General features: G+C 41.1%; 1 protein-coding gene across 1 annotated transcript in view; it reads right to left on the bottom strand.

Moving 5' to 3' along the window:
- LOC124171236 (sialin-like) overlaps positions 1-21,847 on the bottom strand; it is a 229,792-nt gene that overhangs the window by 184,171 nt on the left and 23,774 nt on the right. The window contains exon 2 of the mRNA XM_046550379.1: positions 10,270-10,517. Coding sequence (XP_046406335.1) covers positions 10,270-10,517 — 248 coding nt within the window. The remainder of the gene's footprint in view (positions 1-10,269; positions 10,518-21,847) is intronic.

Raw genomic sequence — 21,847 nt, 5'->3', positions numbered from 1 at the left:
TATTTTGTTCGAGGTCTTCCTTTTCCATTCTTGCCTTCCACCTGTCCTTCGACGATTGTCTTCATCAGGCCATCATGTCTCAAGATGTGGCCTATAAGGTTGTTCCGTCTTCTTATTAAAGTTTTCATGAGGCTTCTCTTCTCTCCTACTCTTCTTAGGACTTCCTCGTTACTAACTCGGTCGATCCATTTGATTTTCATCATTCTTCTGTAGCACCACATTTCAAAGGCCTCTATCCTTGCTTTCTCCGCTACGGTCATTGTCCATGCCTCGCTTCCGTATAGGAGCATACTCCAGATGTAAGGTTTATTAGAGAAATTTAAAAAAAAGAGCCGTCTTGAAAGTTCCTTTCCTTTATTTTGTAGTATAGGTTTGCTTCCCTTGAGACATTTACTTATTTACAAGGTTTTACGTCGATTTTTCATGAGAAGTGGAAATACGGGGTTATTATTATATAACCCTCCTTACTTCACCCTACGAAGATCACGTATTACTTTACCATGGCCAAACCTTACGCTATATAAACGTTGTTTCTTGTTTATAAGCCCAAAAGTGTATAATTTATTACCTGATTCATGTATGAAATCAAAAAATAATAACTCAACTATGAAAAATATGCAGTCTTGGTTGTTTACAACGCAAACTATGGAGGATATTTTTCTTTGATATACTACCATATAATAGATGTACGTACCCACTTCAATTCAAATGCTGTGCCTAAAATGTTTCTATGTTAGCATGACCTTTTGTAAATGATGGTAGCCATAAAAACATTTCATATTTTTGGAGTAATGAAACAATTTATATGTTTTATTCATTTAGTTATTTAGTTTCCACCCGGGACGAAATTTTACTCCTGGGGATGAAACTAAATAAATCGAAACTCCGCTACTCCTAGTCAAGTTTCGATCCCAAAAATTGAGTGGAGGGGGTTAAGACAGAATCGTTTCGACCCATTACGTTTGACATTCGTGTAGAGAGGTTAAAACATTGAGCTTAAAAATCGAATGGCCATTTTGCGTTTACCGTTCTCCTGTTAGTGGTAAAAATATGATTGCCCCATGCATCTAATGGCGGTGAGCCGAACCTCTACTTCATTCAGCCATACTTCATACTCGGTGTGTGGGTTAAAACTAAAACGTTCGAAGGTGAAGCACGTGGTGCCTCCAGTGCGTATCATTATCTGCGTTTCCTTTCCTCCCAGAGTTTTAGTTTAGTTTCGAACGGAAGTAGTTTTGACTCCGATTTCGTTCCGACCCCGTGTTTAGCTCCCCGGACTCAAATCCCTTTCGTTTCGTTTCTACATTTCGCTCCCGGGAACGAAACTATCGAAATTTCACTGGTTTTTTACTTTCATTCAGTTTCTGTTGCTACCCCTGTTCTTATCCCGTTGTAAGATCGATTCCATGTAACCGTCTTTCAACAAAATGTATTTTTTAATTAGCAAAACGGCCTTATTTTATAAAAGGGTAGCCCTTCATCACTTTCCAGCAATCTAAACAAAACCTTCGCAATGCAACATACATGCCCTGAATGTCTCCAAACGCTAACCCAACGACGCACCAAACACATCAGCATAAGATATCTTGCATTCAGACGTTGCCATTTCCTTACAAAATTTTGCCAGGGATGTTACAGCTAATACACCAGTAGACAAATATCATAATTCAGCCCCAGTGAAGTACCATTTGCCGAACAACATCGTACAATGATCACTTTTCCCAGCTTCTCACCTCCCAAGTCCTCAAAAGTCATATCCCCGGCTCAAATCCTCTCCGTTTCAATGAGCTGACCCCGGCCGATGCACATTCTCAAAGTCATACAGATTAATAATTACCTCCCCGTTGACCTTGGATTACTACCTGCAGTTCGATGTAGCCAACTAAACGGATTGTGATTAAACAATTTAAAACGGGCGGGGGCCATCTAAATATACTTTATGTATTTTTCTCCCCACATTTTTGCGACGCATTCCTTTCCCGAGGTACTAAACCTCGTCTCAGTCTCGTTGAACTTATTGCTCAGATATAAAATAGGGTGTTCTCATCTGTAGTCATCTGCATGGCTTCGTGCCCCGCTGATTCCCAAATGTGATGCGTCCGTTTGGCACATTACCTCTCTTGAAAAGTCTGAGGCACTCATTATTGGTTCCGTCTTAAGGATCTCGTTCAGTCTAATTAAGGCTGCATTGCATCCCTCAGTCCCCTCTATTTTGCCTTTCCCTTGTACAGCATCCGTTAATGTTGCGGCTATTCTATAAAAATCAGGGGCATATCTTAGATAATAACCAGCCAATGCCAAGAACCTTCTTATTTCTGTTTTGGACTTGGGTGTCGAGTAGTATTTTACGGCTCGAATACTCGCTTCGGACGGAGGTAGTTTTCCTATCACCGCTGTGTTACCCTAATACTAGACATAGCCCTAAAATAGCCTACATTTTCCCGGCATTGTGGTTAAAGTTGCTGCTTTGATACTCCTTAATATAGTTTCAACGTGTGTAAATTTCAGAAATCGTAAGAAGAAAATGTCAGTCAGAAATGAAAACGCCGACAGCGAGAGCTGAGCAACGGACTCCTGTAAACAAAGGGCATAATACACCCTCACGAGAGAAAATGAAAGAATAGGCATACTTCCCTTATTTTATTATTTATTTTTTGTATGAACCTCTATATTCATTTATTTCTAAACTCTTTTTCATAAATTTCATTTCTTAAGGGAAGGTTTGTGTGGACCAAAGTTGATGGCAGAGAATGTGCGTTCTGCACGCAGCCAATGCGGCAGGCTCTTGTTTATGGAGGAGCGCAATTGTGGAATATTTCCAATTAACCCATTATAACCCAATGTTGATGTTAAGTAACATCAAAAATATATACATTTTCAGCTCTATCCAAGAAAGATTTAAACTACGTGTTCTTCTGTGCTGTGACGTTTAATGGTAAAATGCGTAGCTGCCACAAGAACTATAATTGAGTAGAAAATTTCCCCTTTTTTAAAATGAGAAGTCTTGGAATTTAATTTCTTCCACAAGCAACTCTGGGTTAGGAAGGGTTAAGAGGCTCTCCCTCAATGCGTTCTCAGCCCAATTGAAGAGTTTACTTCAGAGCGTCTGCTCAATTCCCCATGCTGAAATTGCCACTGCAGTTTATTAAGAATCACACTCTTTTTCTATCTCGTACGACGTTATTTCCCCAGACCATACTCCGGGGCTGAGTTAGAAAGGCATACTAAATGCATACAGGTATGTCGCCACAGTGAGACAGATGATTAGTCAACATCGCATCGTTGACGTGTGGCGGCGACCAATCCTTGATGGTCCAGCCTTCACTCATCTATGTCTCCGTGGTGTACGTAGATGGATGCTGCATAGAGAGCGCCTTGGTAGGGATAGCGGGTTGGGAGAGCGTCTATTCGGATGAGACGACTTGCCTAATGAGCTTCTAGGACAAAACCCATTCACACACTTAGGATCGATGGGCACTGGGTCGAACGCCCACAGATATTGCTAACTTACTTAAAGAATATTTTTGGCTTGAAGAAGATTTACTGCGACGAAGTGGTTCTTAATGAGCTGGCTTGTGGCTATAGAATTCCTAATTGAGGGCTTCCAAGCCGTATGACCAGTTAATTGAGTTGAATAGACCGGAAGTACGGGCTTAGACACAAGGTCATACAACGCCCAAGCTAGTCAGCGTCACCTCTGTGCAAGTCTGCGTATCTAGAGGTAAGAAATATAAAAATAATTTTACACTAAACGCTTTCGATTGAAATCATATAATTCACCACACCATTACGTAATGCTTCCGTTAACTTTTACCATTAAAATCACCTAGTCTCCAAGGTTAAAAGATGATTATGGTAGCATTATGTATTTTGCTGCTTCGATTGCATCGGTTATTAGTACATACCTTCAGTTGTTCATATATTTACAAGCTTCATCATTATTTACTTTGAAGCACACGATCACATTTAAGAACAAATTGAGTCACGATCTGCTTCATCAAGGAACATCAATACGCCGTCGATATTTTCACTATTATCGCCCTCGGCACCTTCATCTAATTTAGGTACCCTAAAAGTACTTTACTGTTTTTGAGAACAACAACATAAGAAAAACATGAGATAGACACCATCAGATAAGGAAAACTTTAAGAAGGCCTTAAAAAGAATTATCTGATAGTGAGTCTTGATAATGCTGCAGTGCAGCGAAACATGTCGACTGTAGTATAATAAATCTTTATGTGGAAAGTGGAAAGTGTTTCACTTCATATCTCAAGAAAAACTCCCCAGCTTTATTGTCATGTCATTTGCACAAAACTTAAAGATTTAAGATCGCATGAACCACCATTTCTATGCATTGTTCCGCCATTTCCAGAAAATCAGAGCTTCTCCGTCAATAGGGTGGTTTCCTATTATTTTTTTATTGCCTATATCGGAAGATTATTACTCCTAGAGTACGTATTTCACGCTTTTAGATTTTTAAATGACGACATCTATTTTTCGCGATTAAATGAAAAGTGAAAATTTTCAAGCGCGCGAAAACGCGACGGGTAAGGAAATCTCTCCGTGTGACGTATTTCTGGTTCCCCTCCCGCCTTGTGAGGTGACCTTGATCGAGGCTCTGAGCGCTGATAGGACGCAGGATCCTAGCGGGTAGCTGAGTACCTTGCTGGCTGGTAGCGCTTGGCTTAAATAAGGTTTATTAATACCTTATCAAACGAAGAAAACTTTCCGACCTTAGCCAGTTTTAATAGGTGATTATTAAGACATGTTTCCCTGAGCTCTGCGCCTCATGCATGCATTGGTAATCTCAGACGATGTATAACTCCTATCTTCTCCTATAGAAACTAGGTCCCTCTGACGTCACGTGGAGTGGCATCGCATGGGCGCCAATCTGGCCCTTTTCAAATGAGGATAAAAATGGACCATTGCCATTCGTCTAAACCGGTATTTCTAAAACGAAATAATTTGTATATTATGAATACAGTAATGGTGGGTAACAAATCGCAATCAATGCCTTTCGGTTTCTTTGATGAAGGAAACTACCCTATTCAACAATGAGCGACAGCACCTTATCTATATCCTCATACTACTCCACATGGCGTCACAATATGCGGGTGGCGTAAGGGCACCAGCCGTTTAAAACAAAGAAAAGGAGTTTTGCGGCGAAAATATGTGACGATGGGCTCCTACCAGGCATTTGTTAAAGTTCTTTATTGTTCGGGTGACGTAACGAATTCTTATATTTATTCGCTCGGAAAAATATCTCTATAAGTTTAGCGCTTCCCTTTCTAATTCATCAGGACTTGTCTTCAAGATCTCCTTTCACTAGTGGCAGTTAGTTCAACGTTGGCATATCAATGAGAAATTTTCTCACGGAGCCAGCAGTTTAATGACGCGATCAGCTAAGCATGTAAAATGCTGGTACAAACTTGCGGCGCCTAGCCTAGCGTGCGGGTGTCACTCTCCAACCTCTCTCACAACTTGCGGGTGTCACACCTTACAAAATCATGAAGTAACGTAATTGTCAGTTACATCGACTAGTATCGGTAGAGGCGTGTCGAGAATACCATTTCTGTCGGTATTCGCGACAACTCTCGGCAGAAACCGACATCGCCCGATGTCTCTCGCACAGAATTCCGTCCCAGATATGCCTACAACCCATTTTGGAACCACTGAGCAGGACACCGTCCCATTGGCCCATGTCATTCCCACCCTGCCGTCCCATCTCCGAGGGACTCCGAAGGAGCATCCTTAAAAGCTTGCTCAAACGGACAGGAGAGGTTGTATACAGGTATTCTCGACTTTGTGGCTCGAATTCGCACAGCTAACAATGGAAAATTTAGATCCTATGCTGTCAGTTGTAATAGTACCGCTAACGAGTCGATATGCATGTGTTCCTTTTTTAAAGGACGTGCGCAATCGATAAATTGTGATGCAGCTACGTAGATGAGTCACTTTCTGAATACAAACTCGTCTTTGTGATTCCAATTCGCACATTCAGAAATGTAAAATGTTGATCCAATGCCGTCAGGTTTAATATAATCTAATATAATCTAACGAGTTGTTAACCACTTGTTGTTTCCCAATGGCTTGCATCATCGACAAACTGAGACGTCACTTCTTTCTACCGGTAGCTCATAAAGTCTAAAGACTAACCGTAGAGTATAAATTTACTTGGTAACGGGATAAATCACTTCACCATTTACTAAAATCGGTGATTTTCGTAGTTCTCCAATGGTATCCGGTCGAGGTAGAAATTTAGCCGGGTAAGCCTTGAATTTAATGAATTAGATCACACTAATTCAGTTCTCCTGCTAACAACATTGAGGTAGACCGCCTGTGTGTTATGAACATGTAGGTACACCAAATAACTCGGCTGGTAATTACGTGCTCCTTCCCTTTTTCCCTTCCACCTCCCCGGAGGTACTGAGCACATTAGGGTTATTTTATATCACTGAATGTGCCCCGTGAATAACTCCTTCCATACAACTGGAATATTTCGGCACACTTGAGATATTTAATGAACCGTAAAGATTTAATTTTAGGAAATATTTTTCCAGTTACCAGGGGATCTTATTTATGACCCTTAAGTAGATCTCTGCGACACTCGACCATGTAAGCGATGAATATACATTTTCCAAATACTCTTAGGGCATTATTATGACGAAATTACACTGTTTTGCGATTAAACAAAATCAACAACCCATACCACAAGATGGTATAAACTATTATAATTGAAGTAAAATTCAATTCATCTCAGGACTAACCGGATGCTACCTAGGTGCACCGGCTACGTATTTATACTAGTAAATTTACATTAATAAGCCTTTAATGTACCATCAAATATGACACATAAACGACTTTACGTGTGCGAGAGTTTTAGAGGCACTATTGAATTATCTATATCTCATTCAGGTTTTTAAGAATTTTGACCGCAAGATATGAATTCTCTGCCAACCAAATTCGTCATGCGCCAAAAAGGCTTTCCTCTATCCTCTATGAATAATTAGTTATTATTTACAAGAATTCGTTTAAATTTCAGAGAAGACCAGATAATTCCTTTGCCCATAACTTGATGAGCCAAAAATTCTACACGTTAATAGTTCGTAGACGGTAACTTTTACATTAAGAAAATAGATGCATCTCAAATTTTGAGAGTATAGACACCAGCAGTTGCACATAATTCCGGACAAGTTGAAACGTAAAGAAATTCTGATTTTGATGTTTACGTATACTCAATTTATTGAAACGCTCTGATATAAAAGGTGATTTCAACGTAAAAACATAGTTATAACATTATTGTCAAAACTGGCCAATCAATAAATGGAATTTCCAGCCTAAAAAGTTAAAATCCAGTTTGCAAAATAATACGCCACCTCTGGTCGCAACTGCGTATCGCTTACATTAAGCCTGGAAAACTTATAAGGCAATATCCCCACGACTAATACTTCAAATGACTTCAGCGTTGTTTCTGCACAGCATTTAGGGATTTTTTGTGTACAGGCTTGGCAGAAAACAGTCCAACAACCCGCGACCAAAGAATTATTTTTTTGCATTTTCAAATATGCAGCAATGGTGAATGACATCTTTAATTATTCTCAGCCAAAAATAACACCACTTAGTACCAGGTTGAACCTCATATCTGGGTCATTCCACTTCGACCAGGACACTACCCCAATGTCGACCAATTTTGGTAGATCACCTCAATTTGATTAGAAAACAAAAACCCCAAGGTCACCCCTGCCTTTTCAACCAGTCCTTTTCCTTTCCGATATATGTCCTCATTGTCACTTGTGCACTTTGTGTATAAATGTATGATGCATGCAAGATCAGTCACCTGGCGATGTAACCAAGTTACGAAACCCGGGTCGTGACCATAATTAAATAAGTGAACCTTACAAAGTTTTATTTCCTTACTTCGAGTATTTTACGGATTCTTCCAGAACGTGTCTCACAGTAAGATGGCAATGGCAGCTATCACAGCGGGGGACTTGATTTTCTTCGGTGAAGAGATATGCATGTGTGAGAGCAGTATGGCCTATTCTAAGCCTAGTAGGGGCGACCTCTTCCCTACAGCTGTTCCTGGCTGAAGTGGCCCAAGCGGATGTTTCCGCTTTGATGTCCCTGAGTTAATTTGCCAGCGATATTGCTCCACAACTCTTGCCATTGCTTCATGCATACTCTCTTCAGTGCGGCTCTTACATCGTCGGAGGGGATCCAATCAAAACCGGTGATGGGTTTACTAAGTGCCTCCTTCGCTGCTGCTTCCACCATCTCATCGCCTCGTATTCCGAAATGCCCCGGGATCCACATGAAATACATTGTAATGCCCTTCCAGCTCAAGGAGTAAAGAGTATCACGCATGGACTGCACCAAGGGATGAAGGGGGTAGTACGCTGAAATGGCTCGCAGCGACTTAACCCTAGAGTGGTGACGTGAATTTTTGGTTCACGAGTGGTGACGTCGGTCTCCTGGACCGATGTGGTCTCTTATGCTGTTTGGAAGTTTAATTGAGTTGAATTACTTTGAATTAGCTTCGTAATACGAAATTGTATTGTTAATTATAAATATTTATTTCACATTTTCATTACACACACAATTTTTCAACTTTTATTCATTTAAATGTTGAAGAACAGGAATAAATATTTATACATCGTCATCTTTTCATTAGTACCAAAAAAATACGATACACGGTATTGATAATTAACAGTAGATTTAATTTAAATTACATGCCATACATTAAAAACATATTCAATCATATATAATCAGGAATTTTTCAGGAATGTCAATGTCAAAAGAAGGCTTCTGAATTTTTGGCATAACACCTTTCGCATAGCAAGGTTACGTGTTCAAGGCAGAGAAATGAGTTACAAATTTTACAAGAGTATCGCGTTTTACGACTCCTCTTACTGTCACAATATTTACAGCGCCCAATCTGCCCTTTAGTAGGATTAGGAGGTAATTCTTATGGCTTAATGGTCAGTAGTTCATTTATCCGTAAACGAGCGATTCGTGGTAAGTTTTCCATAGATGCACGATTCCTAAGATGTTTTTCAATCAGGGAAAATGCAATTCCTTCAATAAATTTACGCAGTACAAGGCTTTCTTTCTTGTTGTTGATAGTGTATATTACTTGAGAGCTTATTGTTGATATATTCAATAATGAATAAAACACGACCATTAGCCAAAGCCTTGCTGGTCTAGCGCAATTGTAGTTAGCACACAACCTATCCACGACATCTACTCCACCTTTTGTGCTGTAATAGGTGAAAATGATATCAGGTTTTGTAGTTATTGCATCCACTTGGTCTAAGTCGTGAATGCTTGAAATCAAGAGAACATTTTTTCCTTTTCTGGGGACGTGCGAAACTAATGTACAATTTTTCCTAAAACTAAACAGACATGATTTCACTTTACTTCCCTTTTCTTGAACGAATTCTGGAGGTAAGCCGCGTTTATTTTTTCTGATTGTGCTCACTGAAGTCAGCTGATAGATATTCAGCAGTCTCTCAAGAAGCTCAATGCTAGTGAACCAGTTGTCCATGGTAACATTACGGTTAGTGCTATAAATTGGCTTACACAAGCGTTCAACCACGGAAAATGCTCTATTGTCCATTGAATACGGCCCATCGGGTTGTTTTTCAACGTAAACATCTAAGTTGGACGTGTAATGCATTTTTGCATTGCGAAGGAAATGTTTTTATTCCATATTTGGTGGGTTTATTTGGTATATACTGACGAAACCCACAGCGACCTCAAAATGCCTCCAAATTCTCGTCTATGGTAACCTGGGCAGATAAGCTGAAATTATTTTTGCAGTTTTCAACAAACAAATCAAATACCTCTCGCACAGGGGCAAGCTTATCAACTTTACGTCTTTCATCTCTAGTTTCTTTGTCATCAAAAGTTAGATGACGCAGCAGAAAATCGGAAACGCTGAATTGACATGACAAGACGAAATATTTCAATTGAATTGCCTTTGGTACTAAAGAGGTCTTCGGCATTTTCGTGATTACTTTTATTGATACAATAAAGCAGCAGCATCCAATTAGTGCTTCAATTTCATGAACATTAGCAGGTCTTGCGTACGTGCTACGCCCGTAATTAGGAGAAACCTTATCAATGACTTTGTTAGTACAATCGGTAATCATATTTATTATTGAACTGTCAAAAACAACATCGCCATTGTTCTATAGAACTTGTTATTCCTTTCGTTTTTCCTCTAGGCCCTGGTAATTTTGTAATTATATTTTTTGAACGCGTTCTTACGCTTTGTTTTGGTGTCTTCTTTCTCCATACGGTGGTCCCATCTTTCCCGGTGAAGATATCATCCTCTTTCATTGCATCTCCGTCCTCCATGTCCCAGTCTTGTTCCGAGTCACTGCTCTCTTCTTGCACCTCCAAAAGATCTTCGTCATCGTCGTCATCAAAATGCAGGGATTCTTGCGGTTCTTTATCTACTTCGGACAGCAACCGTGACAGCCTCTGTTTTTCCTTTTCATAACTCATCACTCCAACTAATATCAGTAATAAAAACATATTTAGAGGAAAATTGGATGCAACATATGGAACAATGTACGGCATAAGGTATAAAAATTCAAAGGTGAAATAGCTGCTTAGCGTACTCACCAAGTTACTCACCAAGTGCAGTCTGAGCTCTCGCAAGAGTTGCAAAGGGAGATTCACAAAAAAGAGTACATGGGCAGTAGGGCGGATCGCAAAAATCGATTTTTTTCAAATCCATCTGGCCCAATGAAAAAAAGTTGTGGGACCGATCAAAAATAAGGCCTGAAAAATTTGAGACCTGTACGTGAACCCCTGACCCTCGCTTATATGCAATTTAGGGGGGGAGGGTCAAAATTCGAAAAATACAATATGTTATGGCCATTCCCTATAGATTTTGCCGAGTTACTGCCCTTCTAGAGCAAAAATGTCGTGCATTTTGACGTATCTGCCACCGTTTAGCCACAAAATGCCTAATTTGAGTCCGCGTCCGCGAAGAAAATATTCCAACGCCCACGCGGCGTCGCGGATACCAGTGCCGCAGGCCGATCCCTTCCCCTCCACGCTCGCTTCTCCCCCTCCCACGCCTCTAATACAGCAAAATTCATCCCGCGCATGCTGCTAGGAGGTCGTTTATCTTTGATAATATAAATCAGAAGATGGTAGAAGGTAAAAAGCGATGCGTAGTGAGACGACTTGTCCCTTATTTGGCGCCTCGTCGGCGTTAAACAAATCGATGTTACCAACTTTTAGAGAAGTTATGAAATAATTTTAGACCTGCGCACGCAGGAAAGGAGACTACGGTCTTGAAGACGCCTCTCGAGTGGCTATGAAGGTTTGGGAACTCAGGTTATGCATTTCTATTCCGGTATTGTCCGACAGCTGTAACTAAATTGATGAATAAGGGTGAAGGCCGCCGGCGTACCCTCCCCGCTCTAGAAGGTAAAAAGCGATGCGTAGTGAGACGACTTGTCCCTTATTTGGCGCCTCGTCGGCGTTAAACAAATCGATGTTACCAACTTTTAGACATGTGATGAAATAATTTTAGACCCGCGCACGCAGGAAAGGTGACTACGGTCTATGAAGACGCCTCTCGAGTGGCTATGAAGGTGTGCGAACTATGGTGATGCGCTTCTCTTCCATTATGAATGTGACTAAATGGATTTAGCGGTACCACAGGAAGTACTAAAACTTACGGAAAATCGTAATAGGCCAAAAGTGGGTTTTATTGAAGTATAAGACTCAAACAATTTTAAAGGAACATTTTAAATTATGTGATATTTTTGCGTGTAAGTGCATGGAGGAGCATAAGGTTCCTCCAATGAGAAGTATTTTGAGAGACAATCTGACGAAAAGAAAGATGATGGCTGCTGGATTGAACCCTAAAGAAACTCGGCAACTGAGGAAAAAATGGAATCAAAGGAGAGTGTTGAGTCGACATCGTCAATTCTTGTACGGGAAAATAGTATCAAAAATTTTCTTCATCAATTCATCCGAAGAAAATTAAACTGGCGAGAAATTAGCCGATTTGTATCTCTACTTTCCTCATGAAATAAACATTAAGGACTATAACCTCAAATTGGAACTTCTTCGGGGAAAATGCGTCTGCCAAGTGTGATAGAGGTATATGCAAGAACCAAGCAACAGCAATGCGCGTTCCCGCAACCTTATCTAACGCAAAAGTCATAATTTCGTAAGATACATCAAAGCTAGTGTACCAGAATTACTTACGTATACAGAAAAAGATGCTAATTCCTGTAAATAAGAAAAGAGGGGTGTCATCAAAGGGTTCCATTTAATTGGAATGAAAGACTATACTCTTGTCTGATGAAAAAAAGGCAAGAGGACTTATCAATACAAGTTTAGAGGGGAATGTGTGGTGTTAGTTGAAGAAACAGTGTCCCACTTTTGGAGGTTTGCCTCCCCCGTCGGAGGATTAGCAAAAGTTATAAAATCTGCGATTATCGATTCCTTTCCGAGTGAAAATTAGATACACAGAATTAAAAAGGATTTGATTATGATGGTACCAAGCGAATACCGCCCAAAAAGGAGGCATCATGCCTTTGTTATAAGCATAATTTCAACATCCCTTGCAGTGTGGGTACACTCTTCTCGGGATTCCCACCGGGTTAATTTTTCCATAATGGCCAACATTTCAATCTCCGACTCGGGGCTCATCCTAAGGGATAAATTTTGTTGAATCCCGAAAAGAGTTTACCCATATCATTCGTCGGGAAAGCATTAAATCCGTATTTCATCCCTTACAGTGGTCTATTTGCTAATTGCACTATGCTGACTTGGATTTGCGACATAAACGTTGGGAATGTAATCTAGGGATCCAATTTGCGTTGCTGCAAGGATGCGTTTTGCGACAAATACGAGATTTTTTTAATTGCTGGATTTTAATATCGACGTAAAAGACTACACGCTGATGATATATTGCAGAGAGACTCCGGTTCCTTCGGCTATATCTGAGATTAGCGCTGTGGAAAGTAAAAATCTATTAGTGAACGTTCAAATTTGAAGTTAAATATTCTTTTTATTATACATGCGGATGAGATTTTCGTGAAATAATTCACCAAAACTTTGTTGACAGCAGCGAAAGACTAGGAATGACACTGATATAAGAAATACAGAATGGAAAGCAGATAATTGACTAATTCTTTCGTTATTGTTCCTCACCGGACGATGCTGAAACATCAAATATTAGTAAGACTAACAAAGAAAGGCGCACTTGGTGTGAATTTTGGTGCATTTGGGGCGTGTAAGAGGCGAGCGGGGAGGGGACGCGAGCGGCCTTCACCCAAAATCCATTTAGACACAGCTGTCGGACAATACCGGAATAGAAATGCATAACCTGAGTTCCCAAAACCTTCATAGCCACTCGAGAGGCGTCTTCAAGACCGTAGTCTCCTTTCCTGCGTGCGCAGGTCTAAAATTATTTCATAACTTCTCTAAAAGTTGGTAACATCGATTTGTTTAACGCCGACGAGGCGCCAAATAAGGGACAAGTCGTCTCACTACGCATCGCTTTTTACCTTCTACCATCTTCTGATTTATATTATCAAAGATAAACGACCTCCTAGCAGCATGCGCGGGATGAATTTTGCTGTATTAGAGGCGTGGGAGGGGGAGAAGCGAGCGTGGAGGGGAAGGGATCGGCCTGCGGCACTGGTATCCGCGACGCTGCGTGGGCGTTGGAATATTTTCTTCGCGGACGCGGACTCAAATTAGGCATTTTGTGGCTAAACGGTGGCAGATACGTCAAAATGCACGACATTTTTGCTCTAGAAGGGCAGTAACTCGGCAAAATCTATAGGGAATGGCCATAACATATTGTATTTTTCGAATTTTGACCCTCCCCCCCTAAATTGCATATAAGCGAGGGTCAGGGGTTCACGTACAGGTCTCAAATTTTTCAGGCCTTATTTTTGATCGGTCCCACAACTTTTTTTCATTGGGCCAGATGGATTTGAAAAAAATCGATTTTTGCGATCCGCCCTAATGGGCAGATTATACACCGTCGAGATAATGATAAAACTATAAGTTATTACATATAATGCCATTCATCTCGTTCAGTTATTATGAACCAGAGATACGTGCTAACCAAAAGAAATTATATACTCGTATATTGTAAAAAAAATTATTTGCGTGAAGTTAATAAGCAATTTCCAATGAATGCACTCCAAAATTTATAACGTACCTGTTGGTGTCGTTGTGCTTGGATGTTTTTCCTGGACAGCGGCGTCGTTCCACAAGCATGTCTAACAACTGCGCGCACACAGTGACTGACTCGTGGAAAAAGGATTCCTTGGCGTTATATAGGGTTCATGTAACTTCCAAGACGAAATTTGAATCCAAGGGATGGTGAAAGCGGCATCATTGTAATCTATTTTCATGATACATTAATGTTACACTTTCGGTCTGTGAGCCCGGGCGTCACCACTCCGGCAACAAAGTAAAATTTCAGAACATGAGTGGTGACGCGCGGTCTCGCAGACCGAAAGTAGCAATAAGTACCAAATTACTCTGACGAAGTGATTTTTTCGGTCATGTATCGGAAGAGCAGCGTGAAATAGGAAGCTACTGAAAAGCATAAACAGCAACGTTATATACTTCGCTTGAGACACCGATGAGAAATAATCTTCGGTCTGTGAGACCGGGCGTCACCACTCTAGGGTTAAAGAGTCTGAGCCGATTAAATAGGACTCGCTTAAAGTTATACTTGCCAGAGAATGTTTTATGGCAAGGAGTTCTGCGCTGTATATAATACAGAGCGGGTTGAGTTTAGCTTAGATCTTTTGCAGTACGTGTAGTTTTGAAAGCTAAGTGGCTAGCGACTGAAGGACATTCTTATTCACTGGTCCCCATTGGGACAAGTAAACGTGACAAAAGGAAACTAACTCTGGGGTAGCTATCGAGACTGCAACGGTATGTAGGTAGGGGTTCTTAAGGTAATCTGGTCTTTATGGTAATTCACACATTTTTCATTTTCACTACAGTCTCCTGCGTGCTTTTTCAGAGTATCTACCGCAGAGTTCCTCTCCTTTGCAGTTAGCAGACGTGTGACCATATCTCTGTCAACGAAAGCATCGTATCGGCCTAGGAATACTAGGTTGTACTGGAATAGAATTTTGCCAAACATAAATGGACGCGGGAAGCTTCGGGAGGGCAAAGGTGAGGACAAAGCTGTTCGTGTCCTTCAAAGTACCGCTTCGCCTCAAGCGGCTGACCGATATCACCTTTTGGTCTTAAAGGGCTTCTTTCCTTTCCTCCTCATTGCTGTCTGCATGGTCCCAAGATGTTATAATACCGTCACAGGTGTTTAGTAACCTATGGGGTTCCACTTTCACTGTTACTTGAAAAAATGCCTTCAGCTCCAGAAGTGCTGTCTTGATTGATTGACCTCGATGAGGAGAGAACCTGATCGAAGTCTTTTCGTCGTTTTAACTTCACCAACCAAGCCCTGGATCACTTTAGCGATCACGAAGGGAGATACTTTTTTAAAGCTCCTTCTTCAATACTGCACATAACCAGAAATGTTGGTTAATCATTTCTGAGACGTTTTCAATACCAAGCCATTTACTGGGGGGTTGAGCCTCCATAAAGGTAGCAGGTATTTATTTGGCTTGGGGTACCCATAGAAAGTAATTATCTTCATCTCTAGGACTCTCACCCATCATGGAGCCCAACATAGACGATGCACCGCGAGCCGATGCAGAGCGCCAGGATTACCTGGAGATATAGTCCTGCCATCCGGCAATGCTATTGGCAGGGTCCCTTTGGATCCCGCTTCACCCCTCCTGGCGTACCCTCGAAAGAAGCTGCCTATATCCCCAGCCGCCAGGAGCCGATTGACCGGGAATGGGTTAATTACCGGCCGCCCGTCTAGGAGAGTCAGGGCCCGAAGAGGAGTGTTGAGGATTCTTCCCTCGCACAGAGGAGGTCCCCTCAGCCGCCAGGATTTCCGTTCCCTGCGACACGGGTCGTTGCGCACGGCAAACACGTGGGTGGGCTAAGGCATGATGGAATCGCCACACACAGACAGTCGGCCCACAAACTGTCTGGACGGAGTTTTTTTGACGAGGTCGTCCTCTCCCCACGTGCGGGGCTGGCCCATTTCTACACTCCTCGGAAGTCTGAATCTGTCAACCCTATTCCACCTGCAAACCAACCATCACGCACTTAGGAGTTCAGGAAGTCGCAAATTTGGAGAAACCATTCTTTCAGCCAGGATTTATTTCTTTATTGGAATCTCACAAATGACCATGAATTAACATTCTGTCTAATTTTGTGGTACCAAATCTCCGCCTTTGATCATTCAGCTGCGTAATCATTTCATTGTAGGTTGATGACTGATCCTCTTATTGCCTTTGAAGAGATGATCTCAAAGCAGCGGCGGCCACTTCCGAATTTCTTTGCCTGATATCTGCTTCATCTGTGAGTTTTTAGTGGCTCCATCCCAGGCAAACATGTGACGCCAAGGGGGCGTCAACTTACGAGTTGCTCGGGCGGCGAGGGAGGGCGATCGGAGCGTCGAAGTTGCCTCAACAAGGAACGATGGAGAGTGATATACGCGTCCATTTGGAGAATTAATGGAACGTAGAGATCGTGGAAGTTTGGTGCGAAGGCAGAAAATTCTACGCAGAAAAATAAAATTTCCGCGGAAATTCGTAAAAAGAATGTAAAATTGCAGTCTTCCGTAAAATAAATCTTAAGAGAAATATGATGGGGAAAAAGGCCTTCCAAAAGCTTTGACCCCAATTCACCCGCTCAATAAGCAACCGTCGTAGCAACTGATCCACGGCGTGCGGTAATAAATTATCCCGATCAAAATTTATTTGCTAAACCTGCAACTGTCCGTCAGCGTCGGATGGACTACAAGCATACATAGTTATATGAATTGGGAAAAGATGAGACCCAGATTTCATACACTTCCCTTGATAGATGTAAAACAAGGAGGGCGCCTTATACACTTTTACCCGTACATTTTAAATTTGCGCATCTGTAACGTCTTAAGGAAGCATCCCGGCGCTGTTAAAAAAATTCTCAGCAATCGCTTTCGTATTTGTCGATTGAAGGCATCGTTCGCCTTTTACGAAAGACGGTTATGCCATTGACTAAAAATATAATCCATTATAACTATGGACGCCAAACATACGTGATCTTATTGTGCACACAAGCAATTTCTCAAGGCACGTAATACTCATAAGTTTCATTCAGTGTTCAGGGAATCGTGCTAAACGAAGTGTAAATGATACTCCATCTTCACTTGCTTTCCTGGAAGCGTTTGAGGTGTGCTACTCACGGAGAACTAAAGCCTGCGTCGCACGATCATTTTTTCCGAGTTTCTTCCGAGCGAAGGCTCCAGCGATCGATCCAATGATGGATGAATGAGAAAATGACCGCTTCACGCAATAACTTCCGCGATCGCTCTAGGGAAGCAAACCCCAACCCTTTTACTATCATTCGGCACGTCCCTGTCTCAATCGCTGAAACCATTGGTGGTACCGCCTTTCAGCCAATCAGAACGCACGGATGCTAACAGCGATCGTAATGCCACGCTTGCATTTAAAATAAATGATAGTTCTAAAAACGGAAAGTGACGTAAAAAGGGACGTTAAGAGTGGCCGAGTGATTGGGAAAATGATCGCTCTTTACGCCCCTGAAAATCTATCGCTGGATCTATCACTCTGAGGGACGGAAAAAATGATGGTATGATTCAGGCGGCAAGAAACACACACAGTTCACTCTTATTCGGGGAGTTAGGAGAACACATGGCACTGATAACATAGAGTATACAGAGAGGAGAAATGCTATTTTCGCCCTTTAAATGTTATGCAGATATGCGCGCATCTTCCATGTTTTAGGCAGGTTAAAGCCAGCGGGAATTCAAATCCGAAACTAACGTCTTTCCCGGCTTTGATGACTTGGAATGTCGGAATTCCGAGCTACGATTGCTGAGTACATACATAATGCCCGTGTTCCTACATATTTCAGAATTTTAACTGACCACAAGAGCAAAGTCCAAAACGGCTACGCTGCTTTGAACGATAACATTACATTCTCAGGCCCAGCAAATGCAATGGGAATGTTATTTCTATGAAATCATACGCATCCGAGTTGGAAATCTGCATCTTATAAAATAAACACGAAAAGGAAGGTACCCTACCCTACATACAAGAAGGCATACGTGGCGCAATGCATACATACATAGGGTCCCCCCTTTACCAAGTCAACAATTTTCACTGATTCTGCTCACATTCAGATTGTTATTCGCACATGATGCTAACGTAAGAGCAAATACATACCCCCATTATGCGCGATTAAAGTGACATAAGCAGCGAATGACTAAGAAATTATGTAGACGAATAAGATTGCAACGTAGTGATTGAAAATAGGGCAGTTGATGAGCTGGTGGGCGAATAAATCCAAACGCGAAAGAAACCGTCCCCAAATAGAACTGTTGTTCGCATTATTATGAATATTGATGTGAAAATAGACCTGATTTCGCCAATCACATTTACTTATGAAGGATCTCAGGCTTTCTCAGCGAATTTCAATTAGGGAGAGTTCTCAGGTTTCCCAAATTATACTATAGTCAATTTCTTTAGAGGGTGGAAAAAAATGTGTGTAGGAGAGACCAGAGTTGGTTGAATACCCACTGTTCTAATACAGACACGGCATCAGGAGAATTCCCTTCATTCAGAGGACTTAAGTCAAGTTTTTGAGCAAAGTAGATTCTGAAACAATTTTTTGTGAATTGATAGACGGAGGTAACCTGATTATGGAAAATAAACTTAAAAATTTCCCCAGAGTTAAATTACACTAAACAGCATGAAATCATATTGATATAAATCAACTAAATCCACATTCAACACGGACAAAATTAAATGCATAAAAAGGTGTGCACTGAATAGCAATTGACATTACTTATTTAACAGAGAATAAAAATAAACACAAAATTGAAAAAAAGTACTATTGGTGGCAGTGGTCATCACGGAAAACATCCTACAAAGATACCATACAAATCACACTATTTAAAGTGTATTTCCCTTGGGCTTCAAAAGGCAAGAATTTGCCAATAATAACTAAGGGAACTGCACATAGTACACGGAACACATTTTCAGAAATGCATTGCGCCATAACGAAATCTGTCTCATTATGGTGGATAGAGAAAATGCAAATTACTTGAGTACAGATAGCAGTACAAAGACATTAATACACAGTCAGAATAGTGTGTCGTCATTTTTTCAGGTTGTACAGTTAAAATCATGGGATGCATAGGATTGGATGACACTAAGTATTATGAAACCCAATTTGTATGGATTAACTATTATATGAAACATATAAACTACAAAATCAAAAAGAAATCAACTACAATTCACATAAATGTATATATTGTGTATACAAAAGCATTTTACACCATTGCCAAATAAATTATGCATTAAAATACCATTACAAAACCCCTTATTCAACTGGAAAGATTTTTCACAACCTCTAACATCTGAAAATTTAGTTGTGTTACCTTCCTCAATTACCTAGGATTCTGCGAGGATTCATGGCCGGATTGGCGTGATAGAGCTTCATTCTTATAAAGTGCTTCTTGCAATACTCTAAGCTAAATTTTGGATATGACTTCTAACAATTGCATCTCTTATATGGCCGAGCAATTTGCAGCCAACTGCTGGTTTTCTAAGGACTGTAGGCGGTGCTTTTTCATAAATTCAGTTCATCTGCGACACATCTGCCTATCCTGTATAAATGTATTCCTGTGGCAATGCGATTCAACCAACAAGGGTGACTTTTTGGTGCTGCAGCTACTCTGAATATATATCTCATCAAATTGGGTAAAAAAGGATTCAACTTCTGAAGCACAATTTCCTTTATCAAATTTCTAGCCCAGAGTTGTCAGAGGTAGCTTCTTGAAGCAGGGCATGGACATTTTAGGGGTAGGATGTTCACTATCTCCACCTTGCTTTCTGATGTCCCCAAAGAAGTTCTCTAGCGGGTCCTGATTAAGCCGACGCGTCATCAAGCACGTGAAAACATAATTGAAGGAATGCTTGTACCAAATATGGAGAGCGGCAGACATTTATTTACTGACAAACATTTAGTCCTATTTATGACAGAATGACCATAATGGGTGATCATTACAATTTTTAATTCAGCATTTTCTTGTAAAAATCGATAACTGTTGAATCTGCGGATATGACTCGATGATATCCGCAGTGATTGTGGTGGTCCTCTTGGAGAAACCACACTCGGTGTGCATGCGGCGGTCCACTTGCATGCTGCATGTTGGTGATTGGTCACCCCCTGCCAAACACCCAAGAAGTGGCTCGCAGGGTATTATGTAGATGTAGATATCATTCGACTGTTTTACTAGAGGAGCTGTTTAAATACTCAAACAAAGAGTCAACTCTAGATATCAATTCTACAGTTCCAAGTGCCTCATAAGAAATTTTACTCAAGCATACATGAGATTCTAAAGCTGCTGCAACAACATTAGAACTGTAGAAAGCTTTTGCAGCCTACTCTCCTCTCATTTTCATGACATTATTTGGGACTACTCTCACTTTCATTAAAATCTGCCTTAATTCCTAGTAATAAAGCTTCACGATATCATCCTATGAAACAAATACGTCATTAAATAGAAATATGGGTCAATAAGTGGTTCCTAAGGGCCTTGAGCAGATGGGAAATATCAAAGAAATAAAGCACCTCCTTTTCATTATATTGGAAGAGTGGATGGCTAGGACTAACACCCAAAATCTAACCCAATTGTTGAAAGATGGTATTCATATCAGATACTATAAAATGGCAATTAAAACCAATGGAGGACAATTTCTATATCTGATCAAAAATTATGCACTTCACTACATACATCCGTTAGGAAGTAATGCCGAATTGCCTTGCTTCCACTTGCTCACAATACCGCTGGCCGTCTTCATTTCTATGACAATTAACCTACTACCTCGCACGCCATCAATTGTCTGAGGAAATTTTGGCTTTTTCACGCCGAATAATTCTTCAGGTCGACTTAAATGCCCACAATGGGCCGAGAAACGCATCTCTGCCCAAATCCTAGCTCCATTTGGAATATGGCGCCGCTGCTCTCCTCCGCCATGAATCAGAGCGTTGGATGCGCAGGGAGGGCGAATTGTCGTTGTAGAGAATGGCTTACCCTGTATACCCTGGGGGAACGAACATACATGGAGTTCAGGAATCTTAACTTTGTTCTGCTTCATCACAGATTGTGGAGAAAACAACTGCAACTGCTCAGCATTTGAACAAGCAAAGCAGAACAAATATTTGGGATTGACTTTGGATTATAGACTTCGGTGGGATGTGCACATTTCCAATGTATTTGCTACCCTACGTTATAGCTCAGCAAATTTTTATTTTATTCAAAATTAGCGACCACTCCATATCCGCAAACCATCCGCGACCATCCATATTTTCAAACAGCTTATCGCGCGGGGCACAGCACTCGGACTGCGCTCATTTAGGTAATCGATGACATTAGGGTTGGCATAAATAAGAAGTTGGTAACACTCTTGCTGCTTTTTGATTTCAGCAAGGCATTTGACACAGTATGTCACGTCACACTTCTTAACAAACTTAGATGGCTTGGCTTTTTTAATCACGTCGTTGGCTAGACTGCATCATATCTATCGGGTAGATTTCAGGCTGTTTTGGGAGACGACGACTCGCTCTCTTCTTTTGAGTCAAAAAATACTGGAGTCCCTCAAGGATCGGTCCTCGGACCTCTGCTCTTTGCACTGTTCATCAATGACGTAGTGGAGGTATTGGGGGAAGACACCCTCCACATTATTTATGC

This window comes from Ischnura elegans, chromosome X (assembly GCF_921293095.1).
Source record: "Ischnura elegans chromosome X, ioIscEleg1.1, whole genome shotgun sequence".
In the NCBI taxonomy this organism is placed as follows: Eukaryota; Metazoa; Arthropoda; class Insecta; order Odonata; family Coenagrionidae; genus Ischnura; species Ischnura elegans.
Note: the sequence above shows the minus strand (reverse complement) of the source record. Positions and strands in the feature narration are given on the sequence as shown.